We start from the raw sequence: 18,359 nt of genomic DNA, 5'->3' as shown, positions 1-18,359 counted from the left end.
GTGGTGATGGGGCTTTTGCTGTTGGCATCAATTATTGTTTTATTTGGTTTTTAGTGCCATCCTCAACCCAACATGAGTACTTCCTTTGTTGGAAATTTCAAGTTTCATGATGCAGCAATAGCACAGAGTTTGGATTCTCTGAGTCTTTAAGAAGGTGGGATATTAAAGACCTGTTCATCGTGTAAGCCAAACTAGCCATGCCTGAAAGTAATTTTCACCAGGGGGTGAGGAGAGTGCACAGACCTGTAACCTTGAGTGCATAATAAGCACAATCATGTCATTTAAAAACACTTTGAGCAATCATTTTAGAATGTACACACTCAACTCCACTCACCCCTTTCTGGGAAATGGAGACATGGAATGCAGTTCATCTCCACTCCTTCTCTCACTGACCTGAGTGGGCTTTTTAGTGAATGGCAGTAAGCCCCTCCCACCCCACCCTGGAATGACTAGCCTTCCTTCTGCCCTCATCAGGATCACACACATTGCATTACCTTATACCTTTTATCTGTGGGAAATATAAAATGCCTACTTGGAATCCTCAGTCTGACTCTTCTCTTTCAGTAGTAATAAAAGAAATAATTATGTGATTTGGGGAAGGGCCAGGTGGATTGAGCATTGAGAGGAGGTATCCAACGAGGCCCGTGATTCCAGATCTGGTTCCGGGCAATAGCGGCATCTGTGGATCAATGGTGTAGCTCAGTGGTAGAGTGATAGCACATTTCTGGTGGTGTTTCTGTTTTTTGAAGGGCCACAGGGCTTGTTCCTCCTTCTCTCCCTGTGTGCCAGTGTTGCTGTCGTCCTGCTAGAGTGTTCAGAGGCCACTGGGTGTGGACTGAAGATCTCTGGGGTCATGTGAAGAGGGGGTAAAGTTACTTCAGTTTCTCTAAGGTCAGCTTTCTCAGGGACACTTCGTAATCATGCATGCTATTGTACTGTGTATGTATTTACATATGTACTCATGTTGGACACCTATTGCACATCAACTGTATTCTCTTCTTCCCGTGAATAGATTTCCTATCCTCACCCCCAATTCCGTACACATCTCAGCATACACATAAACAGCCTCAGAAAATTAACTTCCGGTGGTTAAAAACACTGATTCCTCTTTCAGAAGACCTGTGTTTTGTTTTCAGTATGAACATGGTGGCTCCTAACTGACAGTTATTCCAGTTTCAGGAGATCCAGTGCCTTCTTCTGACCTCTGCAGGCACAGGAACATACATGGTGCACATACATGCATGCAAGCAGAACACTTGTACATCTAAAATATACTAAATAAATCTTCACAAAATTAAAAAAAAAGTTTCTGAGTTATCATTTTTAATTTCAAAGAAAATACCTAAGCCTAGCCAGATATGATAATATAATGAAATTCTACATCTAAAGACTTGGTCTGCGGGAGCAACACAGTGTGTATTGTTTAGGTTATTGTTGTGAGCCCAAAGTCCCTATCTTATTTTATCTGTTCAAAGACTTGGTGTATAGTTCAATATTAGAGTACATGCTAAAGACATGGGGTTCTAGACCCAAATCTCCCTCACCTGAAAAGGACATTTTTTCAAGCCAAGCATGGTAGTATACCTGTAATTCCAACACTGTGAAGGTAGAGACAGGAGGATTAGGAGTTTAAGACCATCCTCAAACATGTAGTTACTTTGAGGCAAGTTGAGGCTGTGCAAGATTATCTCAAAAGACAATTAAGAAACAAAAAGAGAAAAAAGTGTGGTGGTTATATATATGGTTGTAATCTATCCAGAGTCATGTGACTAAAGCTTAGTAATGAGTTAATCCCTTGGGAATTGCAGAAGGCCATATATTATGTGTGTTTACCCATGTGAGTATTACAGCGTTATGGGGGTGTTGTCCAAGATGAGGATCATCACGTTGATGAGAGTACACATAGAAATGCAGACCTTATTAATTCACAAGGGACAGAAATATGTCATTGAATGCTCAGTTTGGGCATTGGCCATCATGGGTTTGTGAAATGTGCTTCCTGTTTGGTCCTTTCCAGAGAAGTCTGAGGAACTATAAAATGAATACCATACATATTTTATAGTGAGCTACTTTGCTGTACATTGGTTTAATGTTGCAAGGAGGAAAGCAGCTGCTTGTTTGTTCCCAGCTGCTCAGCTAGCTTAGACCCAAAATAATCACACAGAAACTGTATTATTTAAATCACTGCTTGAATCATTAGCTCTAACTTCTTATAGGCTAACTCTTACATACAAATTTAACCCATTTCTATTAATCTGTGTATCACCACGAGGTCATGGCCTGCCAGCAAAGTTTCAGCATGTCTATCTCTGGCGGTGGCAGCTCCATGGCATCCCCCTGACTCCGCCTTTTTTCTCCCAGAATTCAGTTCTATCTTCCCCGCCTACCTAAGTTCTGCCCTGCTATAGGTCCAAATAAGTTTCTTTATTCATTAATGGTATTCATGTATACAGAGGGAAATCCCACATCACCTCACCTTTTCTGTTTAAATAAAAAGGAAGGCTTTATCTTCAACATAGTAAAATTACATATAGCAAAACAGTTATCAAACAAGGATTACAGTTACAATATTTATATCTACTTTTATCATAACTAAAGAAAGCTATAAATTCTTCAACTTCATCAAAGACTCCAGAAGTATATAATATTACCTAAGTAAACAGGAAGTGCATTGTAAGCAACTTCCAAAACTCTAGAATTGACAGAGACATCTCACTGCCTGGACAGTCACCCAAAGTTCTTCTGTACCATTAGGGCATCCATCTTCAGCCCACAGTCCCATAGTATCCAGCAGACTTTTTCATAAAGCAGAAAATCTCAAAGACAGTTCCACCTATATTGGCAGTTTTGCTAATCACTTTCTTTTGTATCCTGCAGAATGTCTAGTAGAAACAGGAACCCCGAAGGACCATCTTACCTTTAGGCAAGTTTAGCAGTCATTTTTCTGTGGGCGCTGCATGTCCAGTCAAGCAGTCCAGGCAAGAGCAGTTTCTTGCCCAAATGGCTAACCAAGTACATAAGGAGCCTCTTCTATGCCCATCTTCCTCTTGAAGTAGCTTGTACTGCCAGGAGCAGATGTGTCTCATTGTCATGAAAAGACCTAAGTTATTAAAACATCTTAAATGTCATATTCTGAAGGTCTCTGAAAGGTTTGAAGAATACCTATCTAACTGAAATATATCTCTATTCATCTAGAAATTCTAACTAATGTGACTACAAGCTTGAGTATTATAGATGACTATCTATTAACCTATATTTTTTAATTATACATTAAATTTTTTAAATGAGCTGCAGAAACATAATACCTTAATCAAGATCAGAAATACATATACATATAACAAAATTGACCTTAAATTTGTATCAATAAATCAAGATTGTATCAATACAAGTCTCTATAACATATTCTTCTTTAAATATAAAGAAACAATTACAAACAATATTTGAGAATATGGGCATAGTTTTTCCAAACTGCTTCCTGCTGTTTATTGGGAGAAGTCATTTTTTGAGGGATGCTCACAGCGATCTTTCGGGGGGGGGGGGTCTCAGTCCATCAAACCATATTAACCTGGAAGTAATCCACAGGTTCTCATCCTTTTTGGAAACAAGAAAAGAACCTCTTTTCCAAAGCAACATATCCTTAGACACAAATTCTGAAGTCATGATATACATTTTGGTTTAGCTTAGCAGCCCATACAATGAAATTTCTCTCTGTATTTAAGTCATTCACAGTCAAAAAAATTCAAAGATAACACAATAATATACATAATCCAGACTCTCTGTAAATTTTCCACTTTTATATGGGTTATTTTTCTTTACCCCTTTTAATCTATGACTATCTGTATTCGTTCTCTTTAAGACTTTTTGTTTTAAACAATTTACTTCTTTTTCAACTCTCTACTCTTTTTCTTCTCTCTCCCTAGCCTACATACATTTATCCAACACTGTGACCCATTTAGCATTCTTTTCCATCTGAATTTGTCTTTATTGCTTATCTGTAATTATTTTCTGATCACAAGCATTTCTTAAAATGCTAAGCAGCTTGGTCTCAGTGGCCCTGGGTACTGGCTCCGCCTCTCTCAGGCTTTAAATATGGTGGAGGTAGTTCATCTCAGCTCTAGGACTGCTGGGTGAGAGCCATCTTCACCACCTAAACTTTGGATAGCACCGTGAAGCATATAAACTTCTTTTTTTGCTGGGTAAAAGCTAAATCCACCATGCAGTGCACTGTGTGGCCTGTGTATGGTGGCAGGAATCCGCTATGCTCTCCTGCCTGCACAAGCCTAGTAGACCTGATCTCAATGCCTGCCTGGGCAGGGAGCACTGAGCTGTGGGCATGGTCTCAGCTACTTTCCTCCTGACTCCGAGTGGGCACACAAACACCCGGGCCTACAAATGCCATTCAAATGCTCCATAGCTGGAGTTTGTGCTAGCAGCATGGCCCAGGAAGCTGTGTTTTAAAACCGCATGGCTCTTTGTTTCCTGCTATGGCTGAATCAGAAAAACCTCTGGAAAAAAAAAATGAGGCTAAATTTGTTTTTCTGTATCTAGAATTCCTTTTCAAGCTTTTATAGGTTTTACATGGATTTAGTCTACCACGTGGGCATGCCAAATTGTTGCAAGGAGGGAGGCAGCCGCTTCTTGGTTCCCAGCTGCCCGAGAAACTGCATTATTTAAATCACTGCTTGGCCCATTAGCTCTAGCTATTTATTGGCTAACTCTTACATATGAATTTAACCCATTTCTATTAATCTGTTTATCACCACGAGGTTGTGGCTTACCAGCATACCTATCTCCAGTGGCAGCTCCTTGACTCCTCCCTTCTTTCTCCCAGCATTCATTTCTGTCTTCTTTGCCTACTTAAGTTCTGCCCTGCTATAGGTCCAAAGCAGTTTCTTAATTCATTAATGGTGTTCAAGCATACAGAGGGAAATCCCACATCAGTTTAAGTAGAACTTTTAATAGTTGAATACATGAAATGGAATTTCACAAACATAAGTTAGAGTCACAGCACTGTCTGGTGTGTCCACATATAGAGAAGGGCCAACAGACATGAAAAAGTAAGATTTAAGATTCTTTTGGTGATAAAGGACTAAGGCAAATTTTAAATCTGCTTTGTCTTCTCATATTGCTTCACAAATTAAGAAACAATAATATCTTGTATGTGTTTTTGATAGAAATATAAACTCTTTTCTTTGTTTGTGGATGCCAAATGAATATAAATCTGTTTGCTACCACACCATGAATTTCATTTTTCTTGCCAGAAACTTGGGTTATTTCACTTGAACATAATGGTCTCATAGTTAAAAAAACAAACACACAAACACTTCTTATAGAATTTGAAAGCACTCAGAAAGAACCTATTATTAATACTGAAGTAGTTATAATTTACTGGGTGTTTTTCTTGTGTGCGTAATTCTTAACCATGAAGCTAACTATTTTAATTTTTCAGTCTGTACTATATTGGGATTTATTGTTGTTGGTTCTTGTATCTGTTTTGAGACAGTCCCTTCTGTAGCCCAGGCTTGCCTTAACCTCTCTGGGTGGCTGAGGTGGGCTGTGAGCTCCCAACCTCCCTGCCTCCATCTTCCAGCTGGTCGACTTGTGACGTGTCACCTCAGCCACCTGTGATCGGTGCTTTCCGCTTAACATGTTTCCATGTTAAAAGCATTACCTGCAACACAAGCAGTGATTCTGTGATTTCATAGTCCACAAATCTACCATTTTCTTCTCTGTCGAACATTGTGGTTGTTTTCAGTCTTGCGCTCTTAGAAACAACACTAAGAGGAATCTTTACTTGGAAATGTCCCATCCCCCTCTGCATTTCCTGGTACTGGGACAAGCACCCAGTGACTGAACCGCATCTCCAGCACTTTGGGAAATCTTTTGAAGAACTTGTTTGCTGATGGCAATCTGTTGGTTTGCTGTTGATTCCCGAAAACCCGAATGAGAAGTGGGTAAGAGGCAAGGATGACAGGTGTCGAGGTGCGATCCAGCTCGTGCTTTCTGCATTCTGTTGCAGTCCGGTTTCACACTGCAGAGCATGCTGCCACTGGAAAAAGATGTCTGAGACAGACAGTGCTAATCACACAGTGATCAGTAGCACATGAAGAGTGTGGTACTCACATGTAATCCCAGCCCCTGGAGGCTAAGGAAGGAGGAGCCTGAGTCCGAGGCCAACCATTTTCTATATAGTTACATAGCTACACCAGAGAAATAAGGATTTAAAATAAAGTAGAATCCTACCATGATAGATTTTTTTTCTCATTATTAACATTCAGGTCACTATTTACTGCATGGTCTAATTCATTATGGAATTTTTAAGATTTGATGCAACAAGGCCTCTGGAGGCATTTTAAATAGTACTTTTATTTTTAACCCAGTAAAATTATGAATATTGTTAACTGTAACTACATAGTTTAAAAGCCAATTCAGATAGTTTATCAGGTTACCCAAGTTCATTTTTCAGAAGAAACAAACCAAAAAAGAAATACGACTTGGTGTATGTGTTGACAGACCTTGAGCACCCATGTCTGTAATGAATACACAGTGCTGTGGATGCTACTGGGGAACAAATCAGCATTGTCAGTTAGGGGTTTTAAATGGTCCCATGGAGGGTCAGCATTGCTATGAGGGCCAGGGAGAGTGACAGAGAGAGAACAGCACTGTGTTTAGAAATAGCAGCAAGGGCATTAAAGCTCAGTGGTGTTTGTTTAAGGAACGAGCAGGGTGTGCTATGCTTAGGAGGTGGAAAGAATCCTTTATTTAACATGGGCAGAGTGAACTGACAAATGTCTAGAATGCAGCAGGAGGGTTGAGATTCTACTTAGGCAAAAATAGGTACTGAATCTCCCAAGAGGATTGCAATGTGTAAAGAAGCTTTATCTGTTGGATGGGTCAGAAAAGGAAAAGAATCAGGCTTAAGTTAACCCTGTTAACCATCTTGCTTTCATTAAACTAATTTCAGTACAATTGAACCAGTTTGCACTGTGTCTCCACATGGCACTGTGCCTTAGTAATTAGAGTAAGTCCATGCTTCTGTTAAGTGGAACTGTTGGTTTCTTGAAAACATCGTGGTTGGTTTCTTCAAGACAAAGATAGACAGGAAGAAACCCTTAGAAATTGTCCTCTCTTTTCACATGTTGTGCTGGCTAGTTTTATGTCAACTTGATACAAGCTAGAGACACCTGGAAAGAAGGGACATAACTTGAAAAAATTCCTCCATAAGAGCTGGCTGTAGTACATTTTCTTAATTAGTGATTAATGGGGGAGGCCCCAGTCAATGTGGTCCTGGGTTCTATAGAAAGCTATGAAGAACAAGCCAGAGAGCAGCATCCCTCCACGGCCTTTGCATCAGCTCCTGCCTTCAGGTTCCTGCCCTGCTGGAGTTTCTGTCCTGACTTCCTTTAAAGATGAACTATGATCTGGAAGTGAAAGACAAGTGAACCCTTTCTCCCCACCTTGCTTTTGATCAGTGATCGCTAACTGGGACAGAAGTTACCAGTGTCTTCACATGTCTAGTTGAGTCCTGTATCAGGACTTCAATGTTTCACTAGAATGTAGTGTCTCCTTGTCCATAACCCAAGCCTGGGTAGACATTCTCATCTCTTCTTTTACTTTTCTTTCTCCACTCTTCCCTTCTGCTACCCATTGTGCCATCTCTAAATCAGGCATTGAGAGGCTTTGGGAGTAGTTGTCAGGTCAGTATAAGCCTTTCTTTGCTGCCACAGCTAAGATCTGGTAGCAGTTCTCTGTGAGCGCTGTCTACACAGCTACGTGAGGCTTCACTGGACACTCCTGCTCCAGTGTCCTCCCTTCTCCATAATTTCTCTTCTTTCTCAATCTGTAGAACCTAACCTTCTGCAGCATGCTTCTAGCTTCCATCCCGGGAATCACCCATCTTCCTAGAAGACCCATTTTCTAAATGACTTAACAGCCAGCCCTCTCCAGGCTTCTGAGAAACATGGAGGCAGTATTGCTTGCTGCATTTCTGAAATGCCTGCAGTCCCAGCACAGGACCTACTTCCTCTCTGCTTCTGTAGTCCACCATGTCCCCTTTGCCAGGCTTCTTGCTGTTTTCAAATGAGAGCAGTCCCGTTGACCATTAAACTCCAAGGGCACTAGTCCTTGAAGTGACTGAACCCTCATGAATTTGAGGTTTGCTGTCCCTACAGCATCCCCATAATTCCCTTGAAATAAATTTCCTTTGTTGCTCCTTGCTGAGTAATTATCAAGCCTCCTCGTACTTCCTGGAGGTGGATGAGAGCTGAAGCTTGCAGAATGGGGTTAGGAAGTTCACATAGCACCTGCAGTTAGGACTGCTGAGATGCTCAGACCGCATGGGAGATCTCCTCTAATACGTGTAATATGAATATAAAGCTAAGCCTAAGAATATCCCAGGTCTAAGTGGAAAACATGGAAAGCTCATCAGATCCTATGCCAGTCATGGAGAAATTAGAATATCATTTTAATTTGATTTAGACTAGATTTAAGGAACAAGACTGCTGTTTTAACCATTTTCTAGAGCCCTTAATTTATTCAACGAAACTGTGAGTGGGGAGTGAGAACATGGGAGGTCTGAGGCTTAGAAAAATGAGCAAAAGAGGTGGCCCAGGAGCTTGAGCATTGGGTGCTCTTTTAGAGGACCTGGGTTTGATCCTCTCTACCTATGTGACTGTAACTCTGATGCTAGGGAATCTGACAGACTCATCTGGCTTCTAAGGATACCAGGCATGTCCATGGTGCATTGCAGCAAAACACCTATATACATAAAAAGAAGTCAATAAAAATTCTAAAATATTTTAATAATAAAAACTATAGAGGTTAAAGTTGTAGTTCAATGGTAGAGTATATGATTAGCATGACTGAGGCTTCGGGTTTGTTCTCCCCAACCCCGCCATCCCCACCCAATAAGGGGGAGGAAAAGAGAGGGAGAGAGGAGGGAGAGGTGGGAAAGTGATCATAAAACCTCCAGGAAACAATGACTAGGGTCTTCAAACAAAGTTGCTCATTCACACCAAAGGCTCCCTTGGAAATTATCTTCCTAAATTGTTTTAGTTAATTATTTATAGACATGTCTGAGCTTGACTGTGGTGGCACACATCTTTCAACCCAGGACTCCAGAGGCAGAGGCAGGCAGATCTCTGACTCAGATTGTTCTACAGTCTGAGTTCCAGGACAGCCAGGGCTGCACAGAGAAACCTGTCTTGAAAAAAAGCCAAAACAAACAAAAGAGATGAATCTGCAGAGGCCAGGTAGTTGTGTTCTTATTGATCTAGTTGATGTTTTAAACTGGGAGAGTAGAGAGTTGAGCCTAACAGTGAGGTGGACTAAAGTCTCACGCAATAGCCAACTTTACTCAGAGCATCGGGCAGCTTGTGTCTGTAGGTATTGTGAGGGCCAAGCAAGGTCAACTGAGAAAAGTTCAGGAGAGTTTGGGCTGCGTACAGTCACGAGAACAACCATGCTTGAAAACATTTTTGGATAACAAGAGAAAACACAGTGTTTAATCTAAAGCAAATCCAGTCTTACTTACTACACCTAGGAGGGGCGTGGAAGCATGTTTCCAGAGCAAATCCATGTTCTGGAGGAACAGAGGTTACAGGACTCTTGTTTACTTGGCGCTTTCTCACAAGCTCTCAGAAGTCCCCTAAAACAGGTTCATTCAAGGACTGAGTTCCAACAGGTATGACAGAAACCTGTAAGAGGGTTAACACACTGTATGAATTCAGCTTGTCTGAATCATCTTCGTATGTATTACAGAATGTTTTCAAGAGCGCACCTGAACTGTTTCCATAACTCAAGCAATATGAAATTAAATTAAGCCCATGGTTACTGGAACAGTGCCCTGGTGTGTAATAATACAACAGAAGTTTGCTATTTGTTGTTTTCTGTATCTGTGTAGCAGCCCAAGCCTCTCCACATGAAACTGAACTGGTGATCATCTATAGGACAATTCTGGGATGCCAGTCCTTTCTTAAAATTCAGAAACATGTATGAACTGCCTGTTGGCAATAGACTTGGCACTGGTTTTTACAACTTGTGCCTGGTGATCAGAATCATGTCCCATTTGGTGAATGCATTTGGGATCAGCTGTTGAGACAGTGGTACTCGGGGTGGTTTTCTCTCCCACTCTACAACTTACAAAATCTGGACTTGAGCATATATTGCTATAAGTAAACATGCCAATAAAAATAGTGAAAGGTTTTTTCAAACTAACGTAAATATAAAATATAATACATCTTTGTGGCCAATCTTGGTACATGGTGAGGTCCTGTCTCAAAAGAAAATACAAAAGAATGTCTTGATCCTTAAGGTTAATTCCTTGTATGAAGTGGAATGCCATGATCGGTCTGGAGAAAGGGAAGAAAAGAACATTTATAAGGTCAAGAGACACTTAAGTAGGTGGAAATAAAGACAAGTAAATGGATTAATTTAGCATAAGGTTGGGACTGAAGATAGAGAGAGAGAGATGTATAAAGTGAAGGATTTGTATGTGTCCTGGTAAAGATTATAGGGCAGGAAAGTCATATTTTAGACTCTATGTATAGGTTACTGGGAAGCCCAGTCATTTTAGTATATTCTAATTGGCTGGGGCTGGTCAGGGGCTGTCCAGGGCTACAGTTTTCCGTTTTTTTGTGCAGACCTGTCCAAGTCCCAGGCCCAGTCCTTGAGTCACCAGGGAGGCTAGTTCAGGCATGGCCACTTCCTTGATCTCCTTGTTGGGGCATTGGAGATCTATTGTCCTTTATTCGTGGCTTTTCCTAAGAAACTGCTTGTTCAGTCTCAGGAAACTGACATTGAGGCTTGAAGACTGAACAGCCTGTTATGGCATCTGCTTGATCCTTTTGTTACCCCCTTGAGTAGTGAGTGTATCATCTCAAATCCCTGAGATGGGTTTGGTCCAGGGGCTGATATTGGGATTTTAGCATCATCAGCTAAATTTCAGACAGAAATTATCATTTAGTTAAGGCATCAATGAAATAAGAACCAACAGCAATTAGCAGAAGCAGAGAGCCAAAATTCCTACGATGGCTATCAGAGTCCTTATCTAGAAGAATCTTGGGAATGAGAATGAAGGCCAGCTAGTATTTTATTTCATGTTTCTTATGATAAGAAATTCCCTTTTGATATAACATTTCAGGAGCACAAGGATGACTTATTCACTTCTGTAATTATTTCCTTCTGATACTAGGAAGTTGTTCTCAAGGCCCTGGAAGGCTAGAATGTTAGGCAAGGGCAATGGTTCATTGACCAGCTGAAAAGACAGCATTTATATCTGTTGGCTTCGTCTGTATCAGCTTCAGCAAGTTCATGACTCATAGTCGTTTGGAGCCGGTTGTTGTCGTCAGTTGATGCTTGGATGTGCCTGTCAGCCAAGTGGAAACCTGTCAAGACGATCAAACTAGGAACAGAAGTTAAAATTTCTGAACTTATTTATGTCTTATATGAAAATAGCTTAATTAAAGAAGTATATATATTTTTTGCTCAAATTCTTAGTTTATACCAGCTTAATTTTTTTATTTGTTATTTTTATGTTATGTGTTTGGGTATTTTGCCTGCATGTTTGGATAGATACTACATCTATGTATTGCCTGTTGAAGCTAGAAGGAGGGTATCAGATCCCCTAGAACTTGAGTTACAGATGGTTGAGCCACCACATAGAGGCTGGGAGTTGAATCCTGGTCCTCTGCCCCCACATTCTTAACAACTGAATCATCCTCCGTCCTTAGCTTAAGATTTTATAGTGATTTAAAACTTAGCATATCAGAGAACTCTTTTTTTCCTTACATTTAATTTGAGAAATTGAGAAAAAAAAAAAAAGACATACATATTTAAGTGACCCGTGGCTTAAAACATTTCTACTATGGTCTCAAAACTTAACTGCTTCTAGAATTCTAAGAATCTTTGCAAAATTTTTCACTGTTGGTTGTATCTAAATGAGTTGGTAAAGACAGCCTTTTAGTTAGGTAAATACCTTTACCCTTACTGTTCTGCCCTAGAATGGCCCTCACTGGCCTACCTTGCTTTGTAAGAGTCATTTCTTCCAGAAAGCTGGTTCTCATTTTAGCAGTTAAGCTCTTTTGGGAGACTAGCTCTTTTGTTTGCATTTAAGGCTTCCTGTTGCTCTCCAGTCGTAGCTGTGATGCACAACTTTGTAAGTGTTTATGATTCGAGGCTGAAGTACTATCAAAGTACCAGGGAAAAAACAGGCAGTGTTAGGGGTAAGACCAGCTGCGCTAGCACATTTGGGATTGGTCCTGCTCTTGTAGATGTTGGAAGCCAACGCACTTCAACGTGTTTCAGACTCTAGCTTCTGATGGGTAACCAGAAGAGAAGAGAAACTGACAACTGTGTCTTCTCAGTCCCAGCCAGCCTCCATTTAGATATTCATGAGAGCAGCCAACACTTCAACTGTATGTGCTTGGACTATAATAGCAGTTTTGTGTGCTGAGCAAACAGTATCTTAAATTAAAACTTTCTAAGAATCATCTGTTAGTGTTCTGTGTGCCTGAGTCTGTCAGCCTGATGATATACCCAGTAGTCTGATCGTTTGATTGCATTATAGCATCACTTTTATCTGGAAGACACAACAAATTTCATGTTCCTTAACTAATGAATTAAATTGGGGTAGAGCAAAATAAAAGTAAAGATTGGTTGCCAGATGGCATGAGTATAATATTGGAATATGGAGTCTTAGAGAAAACTAGTGTGTTGTTGACGAGAGCAATGGTTTTCAGTCCTGGGCACAGCATTGAATCCCATGGGAAGAGACTTTAAGTCATTGACACTAATGGAACAATCCATTGTCTTCTAAAGGGCTCTTTCAGCAGCTCACCAGGCATTTGGGAGACTCTTGCCTGGGTGGTCCTTGCTGGTGTCCTTGGGAAGTTGTCTGAGCATTGGCCTCTGCAGGACTTCCTGGTGCTGGACCATGGCATTCCTTCTCTAATGCTTAGTTTTAGCAGTGTGTGATTGCTCACATTTTTTAAATTCGTACTTAACAATTTGCAAAGGAGATTATGGCCTTTCACTATATTCTTAAGACTCCTTAGTTGGGTGAGGTGATGCACACCTTTAATCCCAGCACTCAGGAGGCAGGGAGAGGTGGATCTCTGAGTTCAGGCCAGCCTGGTCTACAGAGATTGTTTAGGGACAGTCAGGGCTACAGAGAGAAAAAAACAATACCACCACCACCACCACCACCACCACCACCACCACCACCACCACCACCACCACCACCACCAAGATTCCTGCTGGCGTAGCTTATGGCAGGGGATGCCTTCTCTTTGAATGTTCCTTTTCCTCCCTCGGTGTCTTTTCACTCCCTAAGTCTCTCAAGAGATGCCTTTGTATGTACTAAGTCACTGTCTTTTCATGAAGAAGCCTCCCTTCTGCTGGATGATGTCAGCGAAAGAACATATAGGTCTGTGCCTCATTGGAGCATCTAGTTCAGAAGACAAGCAGCTGCCACATGAGTTAGAATAATTAATGACACAACGGCCGGGTGTGCAGGAACAAACAAGACCTGGGAAGGTGCCAATGGGATCAGACCTAATTGTGTCTTGCTTGAACAGCACTTTCCCCTTTGTGTTTTATGGAAAGAAAGGGCGTTTAGTCAAAGCTCTTTCCCTCCTGACTCAGAACTGTGGAAGTCATCCTAACCCTGCCATGTGTAGGACAATTGTCCTCTCTCTGCAGAAATTCAGAGGATGTAGCGAGTACAGTAATTTCATTTGCTTTATGTGGACAGAAGTGCTAGACTACTCCCAAAATCTCACTGCCCACAACTCTCTTCTTCCTACCCTTCCTCTATGGTTTTATTGCTCAGCCCACCAATTGCTTTCCCTCCAAATCCTTGGAAACTGTACAGGATACAGAACTGTTAGAATACACTGCTTTTTCTTTACTGCGCTATTTTGTTTTGAGCCTTGTTCCAACTGACTGAAGACCCTGTGGAAGGCACTGAGGCGTAGAGAGCTAACGCTGAGGTAGGGAAGGCTGACAGTGATTCTCCAGGAGCAAGTTTGGTGATCCAATTTCTCCATCATTCTCCATCTCTGGTGCTTTTCTGTCTCTGACTGCAGTGAGACCTTCCCTGGGAGGTCACACATCAGGCAGCTGCTGACAGGATGCCAGGGAACGCTCATAATCTGCATCTTTGTACCATTCTCACAGCTTTGTGGCGTTGTGAAGGAGGAAAATCCTAAAGCAGATAACAATGCTACAGTACACAACTCAAAATACAAATGTTCAATGATTGGTATTTTATTTTGCTAATTTTTTTTCTTATTTGAGCAGATACAATATATTTCTAGATGTTTTCCTTTGGTCATTCTTCAGTTCTTACTTCCTCAGTATCCTCCCCACCTTGTTCTTTCCCCATAAACCTTCCATTCATGACCATTTTCAGACTCCAAACTCCCAAGGTTGGAGAGAAAGAGATCTTGTGCCTACTCATTATTGTGTAATTGTCGTGAGAGTCTCAGGCATTGAAGAATCAGCTACATCAGGAGAATGCACTTTTGAATGACATTTGTGCACCCCATAAGGGAAGTGTGTCAGCCGAGCAAGCTTCCTTAAGAAGCTGATGCCTGGGCCCCTGGGAAATGGTTCTGGATGGAATCTCACGGTCTAACACATTAGCACTCTTGCCTTACAGTAAATGAATATAAATTAAATTAATTTGAATGGCAAATCTGGAATTTGACCTTGAACTCCCATGTTTCCCCTTTTAAGTGTCATCACTGTAATATATTCAGGTACACAGACTTACACACTCTTAAGAGGTTGTGTCTAGAAGAGAAAAGGACTCACTCACTATGGTTTCTTTTTCATTGCTACCAAGCATGGCTGTCTTCAAGATTGTGATTATATTATCTTGAAAATAAGTGTACTTATCCTTTTTGTCTTTGATGTTTCTCGTTGAGAATTTTTTAACATAAATTTTTATTGATTCTTTGGGAATTTCACATCATGCACTCCAACCCCACTCATTTCCCAGTCCCTCCATATCTGTCCTTCACCTTTGTAGCATCTTCCACCAAGAAAAACTTAAAAACAAACAATAAAAATAAAATATAAAAATACAAGTAAGAATATTGATTAAAAACAACAAAAATCTCAAAAACAAACAAAGATAACAAAAAAGCAAACAATCAAACCCAAAAAAGCACTTTGCCCCGCCATCTTCGCACCTCTGCATCCCCTCCCCATTCTCGGTGGCACTGGGAGCTGCTGCATGCCGTGCCGTAGACCCTCCTGTCCACACAGCTTCACCTGCAAACGTTCATCGTGTGATGTTTTAAAGGGCAGATTTAAGCATTCAAACTGGCAGAGCGTCAGCATTTATAAGCTAAAATTTTGGAAGATAAACATGGTGGAAGACCCTTGTGATTTTAAGTGTTGTCTATTTTGCCTGCCCTGTTCAGTGCCATTTGCTTTTACCTTGCATCTTATTCAGACTGGCTCCTGTCACCTGCTCAGCCTGCAGCAAAAGTTCATTGTGTCAGAGCAGAGGTCTGTTAATGCAGGACCACCCATCTGGAATTCCTAATGTAAACAAGCATCCTCAGGCATACTTAATCCTTACTACGCTTGTCAGAGTATCATTCTATCAGTTCATAGCCGTACTGTTTCTGAGTGCAATATATAGTTGTTGTCAAAGAACTCATCATGCCATATGCATGTCACAATGTCCACTTTATGGCAAATAGCCTTTTAAAAATTAAATAAATTAATAAAAAATCACTCTCTTTAAAAAAGTAAATGTGATTTCTTCCACATTTTTGTTCTGAACTGCTGCCACAGCTTTTCTCATACTGAAAAGAGGAAAGAAGGCAATGATGGTGGCAAGCTTTGGTCTCGACAGCAGCTCCTAATATGGGCTTCTTAGCTCCAAACCCAGTGCTGCCTTGGAGGCTCCATTTTTCTTATTCTAATATGATTTGTTTCCCTAATATTTTCTTAGGTGCAGAGAGAGCTAGCAGCTGTTATTGCGATGAAAGCAAGAAAGTCCGGTGAGTAATCCTTGGTGGGTTGGACGGTGACTGTAATCCTGGGGCTAGTGTGCGCTGGGGCACTTCAGGATGCCTGCTACAGAGTGCAGAAAAACCGTATCTTGAAGATTTGTTTTCCAGTCTAAATATCCAGCATAGGTGCTCTGGAAAACACTTCAAAGTAAAATTTTACTCCTTTTTCCCTAATTTATTTCCAATTCTGAGGAAAAATGAAAAATCTTTATGGTCCACTGGAACCAGGAAAGACATCAAAGTCCATTGTGAAAGCAATTAAATTACTTTACATTATGTAATATGATGGCAGATAGCACCAAATACTATGTACTATAGTGCTTTGGAGACAGGGTACCCTGGAATTCTCTCTGTAGACCAGGCTGATCTCAAACTGCCTGCTTCTTGGTGTGCTTAAGACAACGTTTTTTTTTTAAATTTTAGAATTATTTGTCTAAAAATAATTTATTCAATGATATTTCATAGCAAACATTTTTTTCACAGGACTGGTTATATAGATATGTCCTCATATTTGTAAGCTATAATCTGAAGAAATAATATGCAGAAAGCAAAAGGAGGCTTCCAAATATACGCTGGGGAACAAAACATTTTCTGCTAAAATCCAGTATAAAATGGAGGCTTAGCGAAATGGGAAATGCTTGCTTAGTGTCTTGGGGTTTCTATCGCTGTGAAGAGACAGCGTGACCACGGCAACTCTTACAGTCTCAGAGGTTCAGTTTATTACTATCATGGTGGGGAGCATGAGAGCTGGGAGTACGGTGGTGTGCAGGCCGACGTGGTGCTGGAGAATTCTACGTCCTGATCCAAAGGCAACAGGGACACACTTCCTCCAACAGGGCAACTTCTAGTCCAGATAGGCCACACCTCCCTGTAGTGCCACTTCCTTTGGGGGCCGTTTTCTTTCAAACCACACTTGGAGAGGGGAGATGTTCAGAGGGTGGAGGAACTCAGCAAAGGCACGATCTGGATGTGGTGGCTGGAAGATGGCAACAGCGAAAGTGTAGATAAACCGGAAGAATAACCAGAGAGAAAATGGGTTAGCGTAGACTGGACGGTCATGTGTCGCTTTCTCTAAGGCACCCTTAAAAGTGTCTGACTTTTCAGTTACTGTTTGAATCAAATACATTTTAGTATGGGTACATTTATTATATCCATGTAGCTTTGGTGACCTTGTTGATTAAAAAAAGACAGAGACCAGATGCTATGAAGGTGTTAGAGGCTGCAGAGAGGGTCATGAGGGGGTATGAGCAGAGCTCACTGGCAAACAGCATTAGACAGTGGATATTTGCAGAAGGAAGAAGCCAAGCCAGAGAAAGGACAGTTGAATGACTTTGAGAGGGTCAGAAGTAAAGTGACTGCATTGATCTTGATCCTGTTGGCAGTAAAGAAGCGAAACTTGAAGTCTGTGTGAGTTGTGGTAGCTGCTGCATCTTTGAGTGTGGAATCTGGCCTTTTACAGTTTCAGTGTAAGTTTGAGAAGACAAGTTGAGTGACCACTGCCAGAGAAAGAGCAAGAAGGTACAGAGGAGGCTGAGCATGTGGGCTGGCGTGTGCCTGCTGTGTTCTAGAGATGCAAGAGGGGCTTCAGGTGCGTGAGCAAGGGAGACGTATGGACCATGAAGCAGAACCTGGACATGTGCTTACAGAGGACTTGCGGGAAGTTAGGTGTGTTGCACCTCACCATCGTAGGAGGTTAGACTGCCTCCTTTCCTAGATCTGTGGAGGCTGGAATCTGAACACTTTACAGCTTTTTAGGTTCAGAAGAGATCCCTCACACACACAAGAATGGGGATATAAGTTTACAGTTTTCCAGAAAGTGGGTTTTTTTTTTTTTGTCATTGTTTGTTCGTTTGTACAGACACAATCTTACTATATAGTCCTAGAATTCTCTACGTAGACCAAATGCTCTCAGACTCACAGAGATCTACTTGCCTCTGCCTCCCAAATCCAGAATTAAAGCCATACCATCTGGCTAGGAGAGCATTTTTTCGGAGTATTCTATCATCCGCAGTTCCTTGTCCCTGTCACCTCAGGCTTGAGATTTAGCCACAGGATGTCAGCAGGGATTAAGAGAGAAGCGTGTGCATTGATTGCATTCTCTTTCTCCTCTTTGTAAGGAGTCCTGTGTAGCCTAAACTGGCCTTGAAATCACTATGATGAACAAATCCAGGCTTTGTGTATGCTAGGCAAGCTCTCTATCAATTGAACTACATCTACAGACCTTGTATTACTTTCTTTAAGGTTAAGGAAGTAGAGACTGTCTGCTGGGGAGATGGTTTAGTTGGTAAAGTGCTTACCTTGCAAACATGGAGCTGAGTTCAGATCCCCAAT

The 18,359-nt window shown here is 41.2% G+C and overlaps 1 protein-coding gene across 1 annotated transcript in view; it reads left to right on the top strand.

Annotated features, from left to right (window-relative positions):
* Positions 1–18,359, top strand: part of Rapgef5 (Rap guanine nucleotide exchange factor 5) — a 229,683-nt gene that overhangs the window by 62,429 nt on the left and 148,895 nt on the right. The window contains exon 7 of the mRNA XM_057782269.1: positions 15,968–16,016. Coding sequence (XP_057638252.1) covers positions 15,968–16,016 — 49 coding nt within the window. The remainder of the gene's footprint in view (positions 1–15,967; positions 16,017–18,359) is intronic.

Source organism: Chionomys nivalis, chromosome 10, assembly GCF_950005125.1.
Source record: "Chionomys nivalis chromosome 10, mChiNiv1.1, whole genome shotgun sequence".
In the NCBI taxonomy this organism is placed as follows: domain Eukaryota; kingdom Metazoa; phylum Chordata; class Mammalia; order Rodentia; family Cricetidae; genus Chionomys; species Chionomys nivalis.
Note: the sequence above shows the minus strand (reverse complement) of the source record. Positions and strands in the feature narration are given on the sequence as shown.